Source organism: Limanda limanda, chromosome 15, assembly GCF_963576545.1.
Source record: "Limanda limanda chromosome 15, fLimLim1.1, whole genome shotgun sequence".
In the NCBI taxonomy this organism is placed as follows: domain Eukaryota; kingdom Metazoa; phylum Chordata; class Actinopteri; order Pleuronectiformes; family Pleuronectidae; genus Limanda; species Limanda limanda.
This window is the reverse complement of record NC_083650.1, coordinates 24,534,144-24,551,938: the sequence shown is the minus strand read 5'-3', so window position 1 is coordinate 24,551,938 and position 17,795 is coordinate 24,534,144. Positions and strand designations below refer to the sequence as shown.

Here is a 17,795-nt window from a genome sequence, read left to right as displayed (position 1 = left end):
ATATATATGGTTCAGACAAGGTAATATTAATAATAATGAATTATTATATATTAATAATAAAAAAATCTAAAGGTGATAATCAATATGAATAAAAAAGTATTATGTCAATAATAGAATAATTTTAATAAATAAATATAATAAATAAATATAAATAATATAAAAATAAATATTTTTTTTAATAAAAAACATATATATAATGTCTGTCAGTGTCTGTCAGTGCTCGGGCCGTAATAATACATTATTAAGATAATAATCAACATTAATGGTAAAAACAAAGATTTAAATGTTATTCATGAGCTGCTGAAGATGAATTAGTTATTCAAATTTTACTTGTAAAAGTAAAAATACCAATACAACTATCAAAAAGTATTTAAGCAATATTAATAAATGTTATTGTATTTAAAAGTGACAGTTCAGCAGTGTCAAGAGTTTGTCTTTCATAGACTCAGGTAGATTCAAGGTTGAGAACAGGGACATTGAAAAACTACAAAGACGGAAAGACAAGGACAAGTTCAAATCTGAAAATGAAAATGTACGCAGAAGAGCAGAATAAAAAAATAAAAAGGATAAATAAGGAATAATACTTGGTCTTTTAAACTTTTGGTTTAATTAGAAGAGATTGAAAATAAATAGATTTTCAGGCTCAGTCATCAAAACCACATTTTCCCTGAACCCATTTTCAGTTATTGTTGAATAAGAAGTCTTGTTTTGCTTTTATGGTGGACACTTCTGACCCAAAACTCTTTGTCTGACGTCTGACTTCACAAATAATGTTTACTAATTATGTTATTAAAAGTCCTCTAGCGTGACGCTCAGTGACTATTTGGTTGTGTTGTTGGAGTTGTGAGTAGATGTTCTTCTTCTGGAGAATCCCATGGCCCGAGGGGGGATTGAGCTGCTGACCCTTTGACCTCTGACGTCCACTTGAAGAGGCGTCATAGAAGAGAAGGACACACACACACAAGGGGGATCACAGTGTGTGTTCCTGCAGTGAAGAGGCCGATTGATCCGGACTCACACTTCTGACCTGTTGAATGGAAGCTCCAGTAAAAAGTACAGAGACCTGCTCAGCACCAGATGTTCACAGGAGCATTGATCCGAGCTGCTGTGTCCATCACTTCACCGCTCGCCAGTCACGCCTCCTTCAATCTAATGAGTTAGCAACAGTATGTGACTGCATGATGAACGAACGTCTCTCCACCCCCCCCCCACCCCCCCCTGATCTTCCTCTTGTGTCCCTCAACTCTGCGAAGACAAGGCTCTGTTTGTGCGGAGAGGAAATCATAGGACTCACATGCTTGGGAGGAGAGAAAGCCAGTGATCACAGCAGAGGACAGGGTTGTTCAGAGGAGGAGACGACGGAGGAGAAGGAGAAGGAGGAGCAGGCCGGAGTCTTCCTGAGCGGGACAGGGACGTCAGACATGGACAGCCGGGACCGGGATTGGACCAGAGAGGACTTAAACATGGAGAATGGAAAAACAGAAGAAATGACGGAGGACGTGTCAGAAGGTAAAACAGGTTCCACAAAACTTTTGAGCAGTTCTGTGATTTTCTGGACCTGCAATTGTTAATTATAGTCGAAGCTAATTCATTTGTCTCTTCCATTAATTGATTAATTTGCTGATGGTTGTGAGTCACACCGTCGCTCTCATGCTGGTAAAGAGTTTATGGATTTTAAACTTTTTACCATCCACTGTCTCTAATGCTGTGGCCCACTGGGATTTGTCCCAGTATACTCGAGCATTATCGAGGAGGCGCATCAGGGAACATCAGGTGACGACGCACTGAAGCCGTCACATCATCCAACATGACTCTGGTTAATTCTTCTGAAAAGATCAAACTCCGTAGATTGATGATAACGCTCTGATCCTCGGCTACAATCACGAGCATTTCCTTATTTCTGAATCCGATCTGAAAATATAATTTGATTAGGTCATAGTCACGCTGCCGTAGTGTCGTGTCCTCCTCATAAGTTCATCCTGTGGAGACGTTTGAACTTCTCCTTGAAGGTGTTACAGCACAACACGAGTCACCGGCTCACATCTGGATCGTTCCATTCTCAGCGATGGAGCCGGAGAGCAGGAGAAAGACTTGTATCAGAAAAGTCTGACTGATTCTGTGGCTGATTATCAAATTGATATTTGAGAATTTTTGACAAACAGACCTTTTTCACATCAGAGATTTTGACTCACACACTCATGAACAGTGACTGTGAGTCAATGAGTGAATACGACCCTGGAACCAGCTCCACTAAATTAAATCTGTGGTTTTCTGGCACTGAAAAGAGAAAATGTCTTGTTTTATTTTAAAGCAACACTAGGTAACTTTTACTGAGCAGCAGCGCCCCCTACAGTCACAGGTGATGGGTTCATTATCTTGGGCTCTGTGTTGATTAAGTGGTTTTCAGGTGGAGACTATCATGGGTAACATCAAGTGAGTGGTGGAAGTTACCCATGATCCTCTGCTTTCTGAACCAGAAGAGCTGCTGTCACATATCCAAACTGCTCGGAATTCTTCATATTTTAACAGTTTCCTGCTGAATATTGGCGATAAACTCTGTTTTTTAAAACTTCTGAGTGTTTTTAACTGATCTCGGTTGAGTTTCACTCTTCAGCTGCAGCTGATTGTAACAGTTGAAGCTGAGATTCTCAGTCAGTTCTTCTCACAGGAGATGGAACCCACTCACCAGAGTTACAGAGAACAGACGCTCAGGGAGAGAAGGAGGAAACTTTCTGTTAGAAATCTGAGGAACATCAGACTATTTTAAATGAAGCTGCTGTTTTACCAATTCCTTGTAACCTAGCAGTGAACATATACCTGATCCCTGTGCTTGTGGAGTGGTCCTCAGTCTCCTGCCTCTGGTTTCCTTCTCTGTCTGAACGTCTGACGTCTCTCTGGGTCCTCGGCTCTCGGGCCTGAAACAACTGAGACCAGCAGCACAAACCAAAGTCGTCAGAGGAGATTTGTCAAACCGTGGTGTCCTGCAGACGGAAGAAAGAACTCCTTTGTGTGTTCCTCCCTTTGCTCTCTCACAGTTTGGAAAGGTTGCGCAGCACAGTCGTGGCACATTGTTTTCTAGCGTGCCTCGTTAATTATGCATGATAATATATGTTGAGGGGCCACATATTTCCGAGGACCCCTTTTTTAGATGAGGTCTTTGGAGAGGGACCCTCGTCAACACTCGACAGCAGCTTCCCAGCGACATTTCCCACAATAAACAGCAGCTTTGTGCTTTAATACAACCAGTTAACTGTGAGGAAACATACATCATAAATCTTGTAAGTCCTCGCGGAGCACTTTCCTCGCAACACTCGGACCGTTTCATAAACCCCGAGCAGCAACACGCTCCTGCAGCTTCAGAGAATACGTGAGTCCGTCAGGAGACGCTTCCCCGAGCGGCTGTTTCCAGGGAACAGGTCCCTCACAGAACTCCAGTGACCACAGAGCCACAGGAGCAGAGGAGATGGTGCGTGTGGTTGCAGGGTGTTGATCTGATGCTGCACAAAGTGTTTCTGAGAAGAAGGAGAAGCGTGTAGCACTTTCACATGACTGCCCCCCCCCCCTGACTTCTGTGGCATAAAATATTTGTCATGAGCTCGGCTGCAAATGTGTTTATCTCAGACACACGCCAGCCGCCACAGATTTTTATTACTCTGCCCCGATAAAAAAAAACATGAACAACAGCGAATCCAAAAAGACAAGAATTAATAACAAGGCCGGATTGTGTATTGTTGGTGTGAGTGTATTTTAGTATGATTTGATTAATACCTTGTTGAGAGGAGATACTAAAGAGCAAGTGAAGGTAGAAAAATAGAATAAGAAAAGGCAATAAAATGTAATTAAAATAAATATGAAGTACATAATAAACACATTTTATAACAGTACGTATAGATAAGGAACAATAAAGTGCTAAACGTTATATTTCACTGTGTTCTAACTGAGGTCTGTTTGTTTTCTGTAGATAAAGACGAGACTGTGGAGGAGCCGAACCTGGAGATCGCTCAGGTGACCATCACTTTACCAGCATGACTTTTTGTTTTTACTGTTAATACTTAATCCAACACGCCTCCTGTCAGTCAAACCCTGCAGCCGTCAGGGTCAGAGGTCACAGAGAGGTCAACGGTCAGGTCAAGTGACCAGCTGATGACCCAATGGCAGACATGCTCGACTTTAAAGATCAGACCGACAGCACCACAGGCATCTTTAAATCTGTAATAATAATAATAATAATAATAATAATTCAACCCACAAGTAAAAACACATAGAAATAACAAAAACAATTATAAAAATTAAATCACAGTCATATAAACTCAAGCATGACCACCCATAAAAATAATTGCAAGAACTAGAATTATGTAAAATCATGATATAAAATAAAAGAATAAATCTAAGCCAAATAGTTTCAGTCAATACAGGGAAGCAGTTTAGAGGACAGTAGACAACCTGTAGCATCGAAGCTCCTCCTCTCATCATTGTGCATTTTGTGTGAAACATGTCTCATGGGTCTCATGACGTGTGATCACAGCAGGACATGAGACCAACGCAGAACGAACACATGCTTCAGGATCTCTGCGTGAGTTTCGATGCAGGATTCACTGAACGTGAGCCGAAGACTCTGATCCCAGTTTAACAAGTTCAACCAACCGGCTGTTGTAACAGGAAAAACCTGACAAAAAAGAAACTTGACAGATTTCAGATCGAGTTCTGAATGTGTCTTATTATTATAAATGTGTCTCCCTTATTAACCACACAACACTTTCATCCCCTTGAACTGTCTCAATCAAAAGAAACCACTATATTGGCTAAATCTGCATCCGACATAATAAAATAACGATGTTATGATTTGTTATTGATATTTATAAAGAATTAACAATGTAGTGGATCTGCAGCCCGAAGGTGCAGAGACGTACAGTAACACTGTGGAGCGCTGATAGCATCAGAGAGGAGGCGAGCAGGAGGCGAGCAGGACAGACGCTCCTTTCAGTCGACTGCCTGATGCCTTTCACATGACTGAGAGACCAGAGAGGGAGAGAGGGAGGGAGGGAGAGAGAGAGGGAGAGAGGGAGAGAGGAAGATAGATGGAGGAAGATAGGGGGAGCCGTAACCCATCATGTTATGTTCCCATGAGCTGATTCACTTATCCCTGTAGAATAAATCCAATCAGCTCATATGAATGCGAACATCCAGGATCGGAACGGCAGAGGAACGAGTGGTGGATGAAGAATGCAGCGCCTATTGATTATTAGGGAGGAGATGAAGAAGATGAAGAAGAAGATGATGATGGCAGTAGTGAAGGGAGGAGGAAATTAATATTTCCCTCAGAGAACAGTCGCCTTATCGAGTCGCTTTAAATTCACTAGATCTGCACTTTTATTTGGATCTTAAAATATCTGTCGCCTAATCATGCCTGGGTTGTTTTCAAGACCAATTTATTATTCTTCATCAATTCTTATGTTCCTTGATAATCTGTCCTGTAGTTTATGTGGAATCCTGCTAACAAACAAACAAACAAACAAACAAACAGACTAACACACAAACATCAATCAATCAATCAATCAATCAAGTTTTATTTGTATAGCCCACATTCACAAATAACAATTCGTCTCATAGGGCTTTAACATTGTGTGACATCCTCTGTCCTTAACCCTCAACAAGAGTAAGGAAAAACTACTAAAAACCTTTTTAACAGGTAAAAATATGTAGAAACCTCAGAGAGAGCCACATGTGAGGGATCCCTCTCTCAGGACGGACAGAAGTGCAATAGATGTCAGGTGTAAGAAAACATCATCAGGATTTTTAGCAGCATCCATGAGGCTAAACATTTTTCATACTATGTGTCAGGCAGTCCCGCTGCAATCACAGTCTCTGGCCAGCAGCAAGACCACGATCCAGCATCAGGATGGGATCCACTATAATCCACAGTCATTGTCCACCGCCGCCAGTTAGGATCCATCATCAGCTGCCGCCTCGGTCGTGGTCCCTCATCATCCGATGCCAACGCGACCAAGGATCCTCCATTACAACGACGATCAGCTGGCACGATACAGAATCCACCGAACTGGATCCACCATTGCGACCTCCGACACGCGATCCACAATCATAATCCATGGTGCGGCCACAGCTGTGGCCCTGCATCCACGGGCGCTAAGGCACAGAAACTCCGGGAAAGGGGTCAAGTTAGTAACATGTACTGATGAGATAAGAATTATCTTGATGTGATAAATATGGAGAAAAGGAAGGAGAAGCAGGAAAGAGAAGCTCCGTGTGTCTTGTGTCATAAATTCCCTGTGCGTCTTAGCATCATCAGGGGTTTTTGCCATTTAATCAAATTTGGAACATCGCACTAATTAGCTCTAACTATAAGCTTTATAAAAAAGGAAGGTTTTGAGTCTACTTTTAAACGAACAGAGCGTGTCTGCCTCCCTAACTGAAAGTGAGAGATTATTCCACAGCAGTGGGGCTTGATGGCTAAAAGCTCTGGCTCCTACTCTACTTTTAGAGACTTTAGGGACAACAAGTAAACCTGAGTTCTGGGATCGGAGTGCTCTAGTAGGTTGATATGGTATTAACATCTCTTTAAGGTAAAAAGGTGCCATATCATTAAGGGCCTTGAAGGTGAGGAGGAGAATTTTAAATTCTATTCTAGATTTAACAGGAAACAAACAAACAGACAAAAGTAGAAACCCGATTGGTTGAGGTAAAACATCTTTAAGACTCCTCCACCGTAAAAATAGAAACAGGATGTTGATAAGGAGAAGCACAGAGAACGCTAGAAACAACATCTGCTGATGAGATAAGAACAACTAGAAGACAGAACAATTCTTCACATGATTCTCTGGTTCTTACAGTAGAAGGACAAAAGAAAAACAGGAAGTGCTCTGGTAAACTAAATTATTTATGTTTTGACCCTTCATGTATCTGGTCAAGACAAATAAACAAATAGTTATTCTACTAGGTGACCGAAAATGATTACAATATCACTATTGTGAATTATCCCCTGAATAGTTTGTTGCAATGTTAAATAAATAAAATGATACATAAAAAATATTATTGATCCGCAAGTACTTAATGGAAATCGATGAAAACATGACGTGTTGGTCTTGTGATGCAGCTGCAGGGCCTGGTGGCTGAGCTGCGCGAGGGGCTCCACGCCGCTCTGACGGAGCTGCAGGACCTGCACCAGAGGGACCACGGCCTGGAGGAGAAGCTGCAGGCGCACCAGACCGACGTGGACGACAAGATCATGGGCCTGAAGAACTCTCTCAACACCTTCAAGGTGATGAAGACCATGATGCCTCTGCTCAGCTGCTCTGGAACCCAGCTGGTCTCCCTCCTAATGAGTTTCTCTTACATCATGAAAAAGGAAAAACATTACGTCACACTAACGCAGCTCCTTGTGGTTCTATGTGTTTGCAGGAGGAGCTGAATGTGGCTCTGTTCCACATCAAGGACGTGTCCAGCCGACAGAGGGAGGTTCAGAAGAAGATGGAACAGCTGCAGAGGGACAACAGCAGTGACATCATGTCGGTTCCACACAGGTTCGAGTCAGCATCTTTCACTTTTACTTTCTGTTTATTGGATGATTTACAATAATCAATCCAGTGTCTAGTGATTCTTTTTAAAATGCCCTTGAGCAAAGTGCAGTTCTGGCAAAGATGCAAAAAGATCAGTTTTGTAATGTATCTTTGTATAAATCAGTGTTTTCCTCCTGTTCTGTTCTTTCCTCTCTGCTGATTGGTCCTGAAGCAGAAAGAGCTCGAGGGCAGATGTGCTCACGGCGCCGGGGGAGGAACACATCTGTGTGGCCGGCCAATCAGAGCTCAGCGTTTTCCAACACTTCTTCTCCAGCCTGCCGCATGGTGGGTCGTCCCAGAGGAGCAACACGTCCCCACAGAGTGAGTGAGTGTGTGTGAGAGAGTGTGTGTGTGTGTGTGTGTGTTACACTTTACTTTAAATACACATGTTTTAAGTTTTTATTAAGCTTAGTGTTTATTAATATGCAGTATTTGTCAGCAATTCTATATATTACTATATATTATATTATACTTACAAATACGCTTTATGCAACTGTGGTACTGTACTATCGTTCTTCTTTTATACACCAGCTTCCTTATAGTTGTTGACAAATATTAACTTTAGACTATATAATATTTCTTCATAAAGCATGAATTAAATAATTATATCCTGGTTGTAAATAATAAACATCTGAAGTAAACTGTGGTTATAGTTTCAAGTCTAAACTGTAAAACTAAAGGAAAGCGAGGTGAAGTGAGGGAGAGACATACTCACCTGTGTGTGTGTGTGTGTGTGTGTGTGTGTTTGTGTGTGTGTGTGTGTGTGTGTGTGTGTGTGTGTGTGTGTGTGTGTGTGTGTGTGTGTCTGTGTGTGTGTGTGTGTGTCAGCCTTTGAGCAGGAGCCTCAGCTGCAGAGAGGTTGTCCATCGTGGGGAGAGAGGAAGACGAGCAGAGACGACACAGACGGCCTCACCAGTCCAACTGAACCCAGTAGGTTATATATCACAGATGTGGAGACAGATTATATTTATATATTATATATATAGACAGTAAATGAGAGATGCTTCTGCAGTTTGAGATGACGCCTGTATGTTTCCCTGTGAGCAGGTAAGAGGCAGAGAGCCGCTCTGGAGCTGCTGGAGTCAGAGAGAGTCTACGTCTCCCACTTGTCTCTGTTGCTGAAGGCCAACATCTCCTTCAACGGGTCGGAGCCCATCGCCCCCAAGGACAAGCGGTGAGACCACGCAGAGACAACATGATTGTGACAGGGATCAAACCACCGACCTTCTGGTCACTGGACGACTCGTGGAAACACAGAATCAGAAGCAGACATCAACGACTTTATCTGATGTAGAAAAGGATTGAGAAAATGCTTTGAGTCAGGAACTCAACAAATATCACAGACTACAATTGTTTTACACAGAAACACACACACACACACACACACACACACACACACACACACACACACACACACACACACAGTATTTATTCCAGGAGCGGCTGCTGATCTGATTTGAGAGCTGACAGCGAGAGCGGAGCAGGAAATGAACAAATCAAATAACGGCAGGTTATAAACACCAGTGAGACAGAGAGGCCGCTCTGTTGAAACCTCTGTAATGTGATCACTGCTCACGTGGTCACGATGACCTGACGCACACATGAAAAGGTACAACTGGGTCGAATGGTATTTGTAAATGATTGCATTTGTGTAAACTCGATTTAGCTGCTGCCAGATGTTTGTCACATACGATGGCACAATGATTAGTCAGAGAGTTTAACACGGAACACGAACATGGAGCCGAGGTCGTTTGAGTTTACTTACACAAACCAGGCGGCTGCGAGAGCTTAAGTAGTTATAAATGTATTTAAACAATTAGAAAACTGATATATTACATAAAAAATTGGAGAAAAATCCAAGTCTCCAAAAACATGCTTTTTCTCATTTGGTATAAATGTTTAATTCATAAATATCCTTGTGTGTCTTCACTTGTTCTATGTTTATACAATAAGGCAGAGACTGTACAAAAATAAAGTCAGCTGTCAATCAAACATATTTATATTTTATTTGACCTTTATTTAACCAGGAAAGTCCCATTGAGATTAAAAACCTCTTTTTCGAGGGAGTCCTGGCCAAAAGGCAGCAACAAATAACATATGTACACTCACAATATTACACTCACAACATATAAACAGAAATTAAAATGATAAAAAACAGTTACAAATAAATTAAAATTCATAAAAAACATCTGCAAGTAAAAGAAGTGGTTTGAAATGATCTCATCGTAGATTTAAAAGCGTTCAAAGAAATCATTTCGGTTAATTTAAAATCTTTTTGCAGCCAGTTCCATGTGGTGGGAGCAGAGTGGACGAATGCCCTTTTTCCTGATTCAGTGCGGGCCAATGGAACTAACAAAAGCATCTGATTGTTTGAGCGCAGACTGTAAGAAGCAACACTTTTCTGTGTGATTAAATTACAAATATATGATGGCAGTAGCCCAAGCATGGCCTTATAAATAAAAGTGCACCAATGTCCCAGCCTCCTGGTGGACAAAGAGGGCCAACCCACTCGAGAATACAATTCACAGTGATGGGTCAGGGCTCTACAGTTAGTGATAAACCTCAGAGAAGCATGGTAAACAGCATCAATCTTACATAGACATTTAGCTGAGGCATTCATATAAATCAAATCTCCATAATCTAAACTGGATAAGAACGTTGCAGTGACAAGCCGCTTTTTCACCTCAAAAGAGAAACAAAATTTGTGCCTGAAGAAGAAGCCCAATTTAAGTTTCAATTTCTTCACAAAATTGTCAATGTGGGGTTTGAAGGAAAGGGAATCATCAATCAAGACACCATATACAATTGAGACCAAAATAATCAAACTTAACTAGGAAAAGTTTATTTGGTACATACTTTGATTTGGATTATACTGCCACCAGCTTAAGTAGTTATAAATGTAATTAAACAATTAGAAAAACTGCTGTTTTAAATGAAAAAGTGGAGAAAAATCCAAGACATCAAGTCTCCAAAAACATGCTTTTTCTCATTTGGTGTCTTGCGTGATTTTTCTATAAAGGAAGAACATGTTTAATTCATAAATATCCTTGTGTGTTTTCACTTGTTCTATGTTTATACAATAAAGCAAAGACTGTACAAAATATCCAATTCAGAACAAACAAACCAAACTTAACTGGGAAAGGTTTATTTGGCACATACTTTGATTTGGACCGATACTGCCACCAGCCATCAGGGGGCGATCAACCCGATTTGGCTTCACTTTCACGTCGTCCATCTTTACAAACGATCTCTGCAGTTAGGTAAATATTCTGTAAAATGATTCTCCTCCCTCTCTCTCGTCTCCAGTCCGTTTCCCAGCTCCCTGAGGTTTCTCATCCAGCAGCATCTGGAGCTGCTCCACACTCTGCAGGAGCGAGTGCTGAAGTGCCAGTGGCAAGGCATCATGGGGGATGTGTTCATGAGGCTGACCAGCACAGAGGTACACACAGAGTCACACCGCTTCATGAAACATGGAACAACCACGAGTGAGAATAAGTCTTACAGGTGTTTCTTTCATTTAACCACCATCTTTGCCTTAGAAACTGATTATTTCCTCTTAACATTTTCTAACGTAGTCTTATATCATATTTTTAAACAAGACCAGAAAGCCCTGAACCTGCTTCCACATCGATTCATAAACCCAAATCTCTCAGTGCTGTTCCAGGACTGTTCCTGTGAACTCGGCCTCGTGATTCTCCATTCATAATGAATCAGAATCACATTGGCAGCCATGACGGACATTAGATGAAATGTCAAATTCCTGTGCACGAGGAAAGTGAACTCAGTCGGTTTTATCAACAGACAGAGGAAACGTTATCCAGCACTGCAAGTGGGGTCAAGATGTTCTTGACCAATATGAATATTTAAGGAAATAATAAGAATTTCCTGAATGTAACAAAGGTTTTACTGTGATATCGTCAGAGAGCTGGTGCCTCAAGCCTCAAGCCGACACAATCCACGGGAACTAACGAGAATATTGTGTTAAAGCCAACGTGTCGCTAATCAACTGTTAGTGAGTCAGAGGAAATGCAGTCATTACTAAGAACAGCTATTTAAAAAAATAACAGCAGAACGAAATCACTCACTGGGTGAAAGAGTGAAAGACGGATAAAGCTCAGTGTTTTTACAATATTTATATCAAAAGATGTCAAGTAAATTGTTTAGTTTTAACGTGTGTAGCAGATAGAAGTTTAGTTTCAGCTTGTTTCTCGGTCAGTGAACAGAGGAGGTGGAAGACGTGTGTGGATGATGGAAGAACACACGTAACACACTGCTCTGTGTCTCCTCTGCAGAGCGACTTCCTGGATTTCTACGTGTCCTACCTGAAGGAGCTCCCAGACTGTCTGTCCGTCGTCTCCATGCTCGCATCCAGCTCCATGAAATCATCTGCCCTGCTGGAGGTAAAACCAGAGAGATAGACAGAAGTCAGGACACACCAGGATGTGATTATTTTATTGTGTTGCTGTATTTAACTGGCCCTGCTCCTTCTAGAGCGACATAATGGGCGACGAATCCAAACCCTCCCTCCACACTCTGCTCCTCCAGCCGGTTCAGAGGATCCCAGAGTACCTGCTGCTGCTGCAGGTGGGAAACAACACACACACACACACACACACACACACACACACACACACACACACACACATAAACACAAACACTATTCAAACTTCATCCAGATCTGCACAAAATTTTATTTGTTCTTCTTTAAAACAGCGTGAATCTTTCCACCAAGTGTCATGGAAATCCACCCAGTTGTTTTTGTATAATCTTGCTTACAAATAAACAAATAATCAAACAAACAAACAAACAAAAACATAACCTTCTTGGAGGATGTAATAATGTATTAGGCTCCGAAAGGAATAGATTCATATACGCTGATGACCCTGAAACTTGCATCTGTTTGATATATAAGTTAAATCTGTTTTTGTGTGTCTCTGTGTGTGTGTGTGTGTCTCTCTGTGTGTGTGTCTGTGTGTGTGCGTGTGTCTCTGTGTGTGCATGTGTCTCTGTGTGTGTGTGTGTGTCTGTATGTGTGTGTGCAGGGGCTGCTGAGGCAGACTGAGGCGGAGCACCCAGACTACTACCTGCTGCTCGTGTGCATCCAGCAGTTCCGGACCTTCACGGCTCAGTACCACCACCTGCTGCAGCACAACCAGGAGCTGCTGCTGCACAACCGCCAGGAGGTCAAGAGGTCAGAGTCACAGTAGCTTCATCACACGTCTGCTTCCGAGGCAACACCAGACCATTCCTGAGCGTTTGACCCTTGTGCCCCCTGCAGGTCGACTATGAAACAGCTGCTGATGACAGTAGAGAGTGGAATCAAAAACAATGACATTGGCTCGCCGTACCCGTGCAGCAGCGCCGCCATGCTGTGAGTACCTGTCCTGCAGCTGCACCTCTATAGCAGGGGTTTTCAACCGGGGGTCCGCGGCCCCCTGGTGGTCCACGACGGCATTTCAGGGGGTCCACAAAATTCGCTATGACATTTCAACACATTTCCAGATTACTGTTGAATATCGGGAAAAATATCTAAAATAAGAAAAATGTGTCTAAAATAATATAAAGGTGCTGGTGATCATGAGGTTAAACTTAAGTAGGCCTCAATTGTTTGTGTGATATTGTATGATTATCATTTGTGACATATTCTGCATTACTTTGTCATCCTCCCTCTTCAGTTGTAGCTTCAGTTCAAGTTGATTGTTATTGATCATCGTTACTTTAATGTTCTCTCAACATGTCAGCTACATGTCTGTACATTTAAGTCATGAATGTTATATATTGATGTACATATGGTTCTGAGATGCAGTACAACTACAAACTGCATTTTAATTTTGTTTTCGATTCTTAAGCACTGAAAATCAACCGTTTTTGTTGTTTTTCACAGATTTTTCTAGATTTGTTTGAGATTTTTGAATCGAAACCAACATGGAAAACCAAATGTTAAAAATTCCTTAGGCACACGCGCGTATATATATGCATATCAGTGGGCCGCGGATTACTTTCTAGTCTGAATGGTCCCTGGGACAAAACCAGTTGAAAACCCCTGCTCTAAAGGACTCAATCTGAAACGTATCAATGTAGCCACTAGGGGGCAGAAAAACTACCTGACAGACCCAGATCTCTAAATTGTTACTGCTTCTATGTGTATGAATCCCAAACATCAACTTGGTCTCCACTCGTCTTCACGTTCTGAATCTTCTTGATTGTGAATCTTTTCCCCGGAACAGAGAACATGCGAACCAGGTGAAGCGCAGCAAGCAGCGCCTCCTGGAGCAGATCCAGTCCCATCGCTTCCAGGAGTGGGACCGGGACCCCGACTCTCACTGTTACGACTCGGAGTGGCCGTCCCAGCTCCCGTTCTTCAACCCGGTCCTGGACTCACGGAACCACAAGCCCACAGGTCTGTTGAGCATTATAACACAAGCTTCCTGTTGTGGGTTCTGTGGGATTCAAATTATACTTTGAGCAGCAGGAAAGCTTTGAGTCAGTTTGCTTGAAAATAAATACTTTTCAGAAATCAGTGTAATAATCTCAGCAGCACACACACACACACACTCGAACAGGTTTCTGGAGGTGAGAAAATAAGCAGGATTAGAATTTGTCTTTAAATCTTTCTTTTATCTCCCATCACACAAATTATTCCAATAACAAATGAGTGAGACACTTTAGGAAATTGTGTGTTTTTATTCTACCCCTTCAATGATATCAAGCTTTTCACGCCTTCACACAAAAACACAATTTGTAATTCTGTTGCTTTTGGAACGATCACACCATCAGAGACTCAGTCAACCAACTTTTGGCCTCCAGGTCTTGGCAGCATCCCGGAGAGCGAGTCCACTGAGCGCTCCATGTCGTGTCAGCATCATCTTCCCTCCAGAGCTGCCGAATTCCGTCAGGTTCAACCCGGCTCCGCTCTGGCCGACGCTCTGGGGGAGTTCCTCCTGCCTCCGGACCCCCCGGGGATGGAGAGCCTCTACGAAGAGGACGGCCGGTCCCTCCACGACGTCTCCATGTTCGACCAGTGCTCCTCGGCCTCCTCGGACTCGTCCATCGACATCGCCTTCGTGAAGTGTCCCAAGGCCCCGGCGGCCTCACACCACGCCATGGCAGCCAACGTGTCCACGTCCCGGGATGTCTTCGGCAACGGCGGAAGCCACGGCAACGGGTTTGGCAAACTGCCCAACCGAGGGTGTGTGTCCCCAGACGAGGCTGTGATGATGCGCCGCCATCAGCATCGCCCCCTTCAGGCCAGCCAGCGTAAGAGCAAGGTGAGCTTTCTCTGTGGTTGGTCTGGGTTGGTCATGGGTTGGTCTGGTTGGGTTGGTCTGGTTTGGGTTGGTCTGGTCTGGGTTGGTCTGGGTTGGTCTGGTCTGGGTTGGTCTGGGTTGGTCTGGTCTGGGTTGGTCTGGGTTGGTCTGGTCTGGGTTGGTCTGGGTTGGTCTGGTTTGGGTTGGTCTGGGTTGGTCTGGTCTGGGTTGGTCTGGTTTAGGTTGGTCTGGGTTGGTCTGGGTTAGTCTGGTTTGGGTTGGTCTGGGTTGGTCTGGGTTGGTCTGGTTTGGGTTGGTCTGGGTTGGTCTGGGTTGGTCTGGGTTGGTCTGGTTGGGTTGGTCTGGTCTGGTCTGGTCTGGGTTGGTCTGGTTTGGGTTGGTCTGGGTTGGTCTGGGTTGGTTTGGGTTGGTCTGGGTTGGTCTGATCTGGTCTGGTCTGGGTTGGTCTGGTCTGGGTTGGTCTGGGTTGGTCTGGGTTGGTCTGGTTTGGGTTGGTCTGGGTTGGTCTGGGTTGGTCTGGGTTGGTCTGGGTTGGTCTGGTTGGGTTGGTCTGGTCTGGTCTGGTCTGGTCTGGTCTGGTCTGGGTTGGTCTGGTCTGGGTTGGTCTGGTTGGGTTGGTCTGGTCTGGTCTGGGTTTGTCTGGTCTGGTCTGGGTTGGTCTGGGTTGGTCTGGGTTGGTCTGGGTTGGTCTGGTCTGGTCTGGTCTGGGTTGGTCTGGTCTGGGTTGGTTTGGGTTGTTCTGGTTTGGGTTGGTCTTGGTTGGTCTGGGTTGGTCTGGGTTGGTCTGGGTTGGTCTGGGTTGGTCTGGGTTGGTCTGGTTTTGGTTGGTCTGGGTTGGTCTGGTTTGGGTTGGTCTGGGTTGGTCTGGGTTGGTCTGGTCTGGGTTGGTCTGGTTTGGGTTGGTCTGGTCTGGGTTGGTCTGGGTTGGTCTGGGTTGGTCTGGTTTGGGTTGGTCTGGGTTGGTCTGGGTTGGCCTGGTCTGGGTTGGTCTGGGTTGGTCTGGTTTGGGTTCGTCTGGTCTGGTCTGGGTTGGTCTGGGTTGGTCTGGTCTGGTCTGGGTTGGTCTGGTCTGGTCTGGTCTTGGTTGGTCTGGTCTGGGTTGGTCTGGTCTGGTCTGGGTTGGTTTGGTCTGGGTTGGTCTGGGTTGGTCTGGTCTGGGTTGGTCTGGGTTGGTCTACCTGCGATTACGTAACGTCCACATGTGTGAAAGTCACCGAGTCCCTCCTCTCTACCTTCTAGTCCCTGAACGGCCTTCAGATGGACAACACGGTGAGCGGCCTGGACGCCGCCCCTCTGTCGGACCACCTGCAGAGAGTCGGGCTGGGCAGCCACGCCAAGCTGGAGCGCCAGGGCAGCAAGGGCAGCAGAGGGTGTGGCACGCCGTCCCGGAAGGGCCACAGCCCCATGGGCAACCGGGCGGACGCAGACAAGCAGAGCGGCGATCTCCACGGGCTGCTGAGCATCGTGAGTTTCAGCTAAGAGACGTCAAACATGGATGAGACCGGATTGAGCTCCATGTAATGTTGTGTTTAAACCCCCCCCACCAGGACTCCGGGATCCAATCGTGGGGCGACGAGTCCAAGTGGAGGACGGAGGAGAACAACCACTCCCACTTCAGTGAGAGGAGCCGCAAGCAGGACAAGGGAGGCTTCAGGAGCTCCTTCAAGAAACTCTTCAAGAAGAAGTTAGTGATTATGTAAAAACGTAAAAGAAAGAGCTACAGAATCCTCTAGAACTTCTTGAAGGAAGCAAGAAGAGTTGAAGTGAAAGAAAAGCACAGATGATGAAGACGAGAGAAGAGTTCTTCCTCGTTGATTAACCCTTCGTCCTTCTTTTCCCAACAGGAGCAGCGATGAGAAGAAAGACAAAGCTGGAGAGAAAGCAGCAGAAAACCAGAACAGCTGCGACCACGAGACGTCAGGGAAGAACTCCAAACTGGAGATAAACCGCGGCACGGCCGTGTGAAGGCCAACTCCCCCCCCCCACACACACACACACACACAGGAAGTCTGTGTGAGGCAGGAACGCTTCAGAGGTCACATGACGTCTCTCAGTGTATAAATGTACAGGTAGAAGCCATATCTCCTCTAAAGTATAAATCAGATTTCTATGTAAAAACACAAACTCCAGCTCCCGGCTTTCACACTGCAGAGATACTATATGACGTTGTGGATAACACAATTTTATTTTTTATTATTATTATTTCATCATTCTTACGTTAAAAGGCACAAACAGAGACACAGGTTGTTTGTTTTAAATTCATTAAATTACTTCACAGTTCATTTGAATAGGTTGTTACACTACTCCGCCACTAGATGGTGTAGTTTAACACTCTCTGCTCTCCCTCCAGTTAACGTCTCGTTTAAAATCCAACTTTTAAACTGTGTACATTTTCCTTTCTGACATTTTCATGGCTGCTCAATTTCTCATAACCCAGAACTTATTATATTGTGCATATAGTCACGAGAACAACTGGTATTCTATTCTTATTTCTGTATTATTTGGACGTTTTGTTTAAATAATTAAAATAATTGATGATTAAAGGTTTTTCTTTGACAGTTAATTCAATGCACTGAATATATTGTGTTGTTGAAAGATGAATGTGACATCAAGATCGTTCAATAAAGGTCAAAGGTCAGAGGATAATTTGTGTCAAAACTGAGAAACTTTCTATCACTGACTTCAGCTCATATTTAATTATCCTTAATGATCCATGAGTCACTTCCTCGTGACGTGTGGCTGGTGGAGGCGGAGCTTATCTGTTGTTGGTTTAAATAATGAATTATTTTTATTGGCTCATGATGATTTTTTTTTAAGTTATAGGTTTTGCCACCTGACATGTAACTAGAAGGAGTAGAAACCATATTTACCTCCACAAATATAGTGAAAGAGAAAAATAAAGGAGCATAACTATTACAGCCACATTGTTGTTTTTTCATTGTCTTTATTTTTT

General features: G+C 43.7%; 1 protein-coding gene across 1 annotated transcript; it reads left to right on the top strand.

Moving 5' to 3' along the window:
* Positions 1–1,463: 1,463 nt before the first annotated feature.
* Positions 1,464–16,837, top strand: arhgef33 (Rho guanine nucleotide exchange factor (GEF) 33). Its single transcript, XM_061087616.1, has 17 exons — positions 1,464–1,509; positions 3,962–4,005; positions 7,112–7,276; positions 7,417–7,538; positions 7,747–7,895; positions 8,403–8,504; positions 8,622–8,748; positions 10,881–11,013; positions 11,867–11,974; positions 12,066–12,158; positions 12,617–12,765; positions 12,853–12,945; positions 13,802–13,974; positions 14,382–14,842; positions 16,082–16,306; positions 16,390–16,526; positions 16,687–16,837. Exons 1-17 carry the CDS (start codon positions 1,464–1,466, stop codon positions 16,805–16,807), a joined length of 2,448 nt encoding a protein of 815 aa, XP_060943599.1. The 3' UTR covers positions 16,808–16,837.
* Positions 16,838–17,795: the final 958 nt, after the last annotated feature.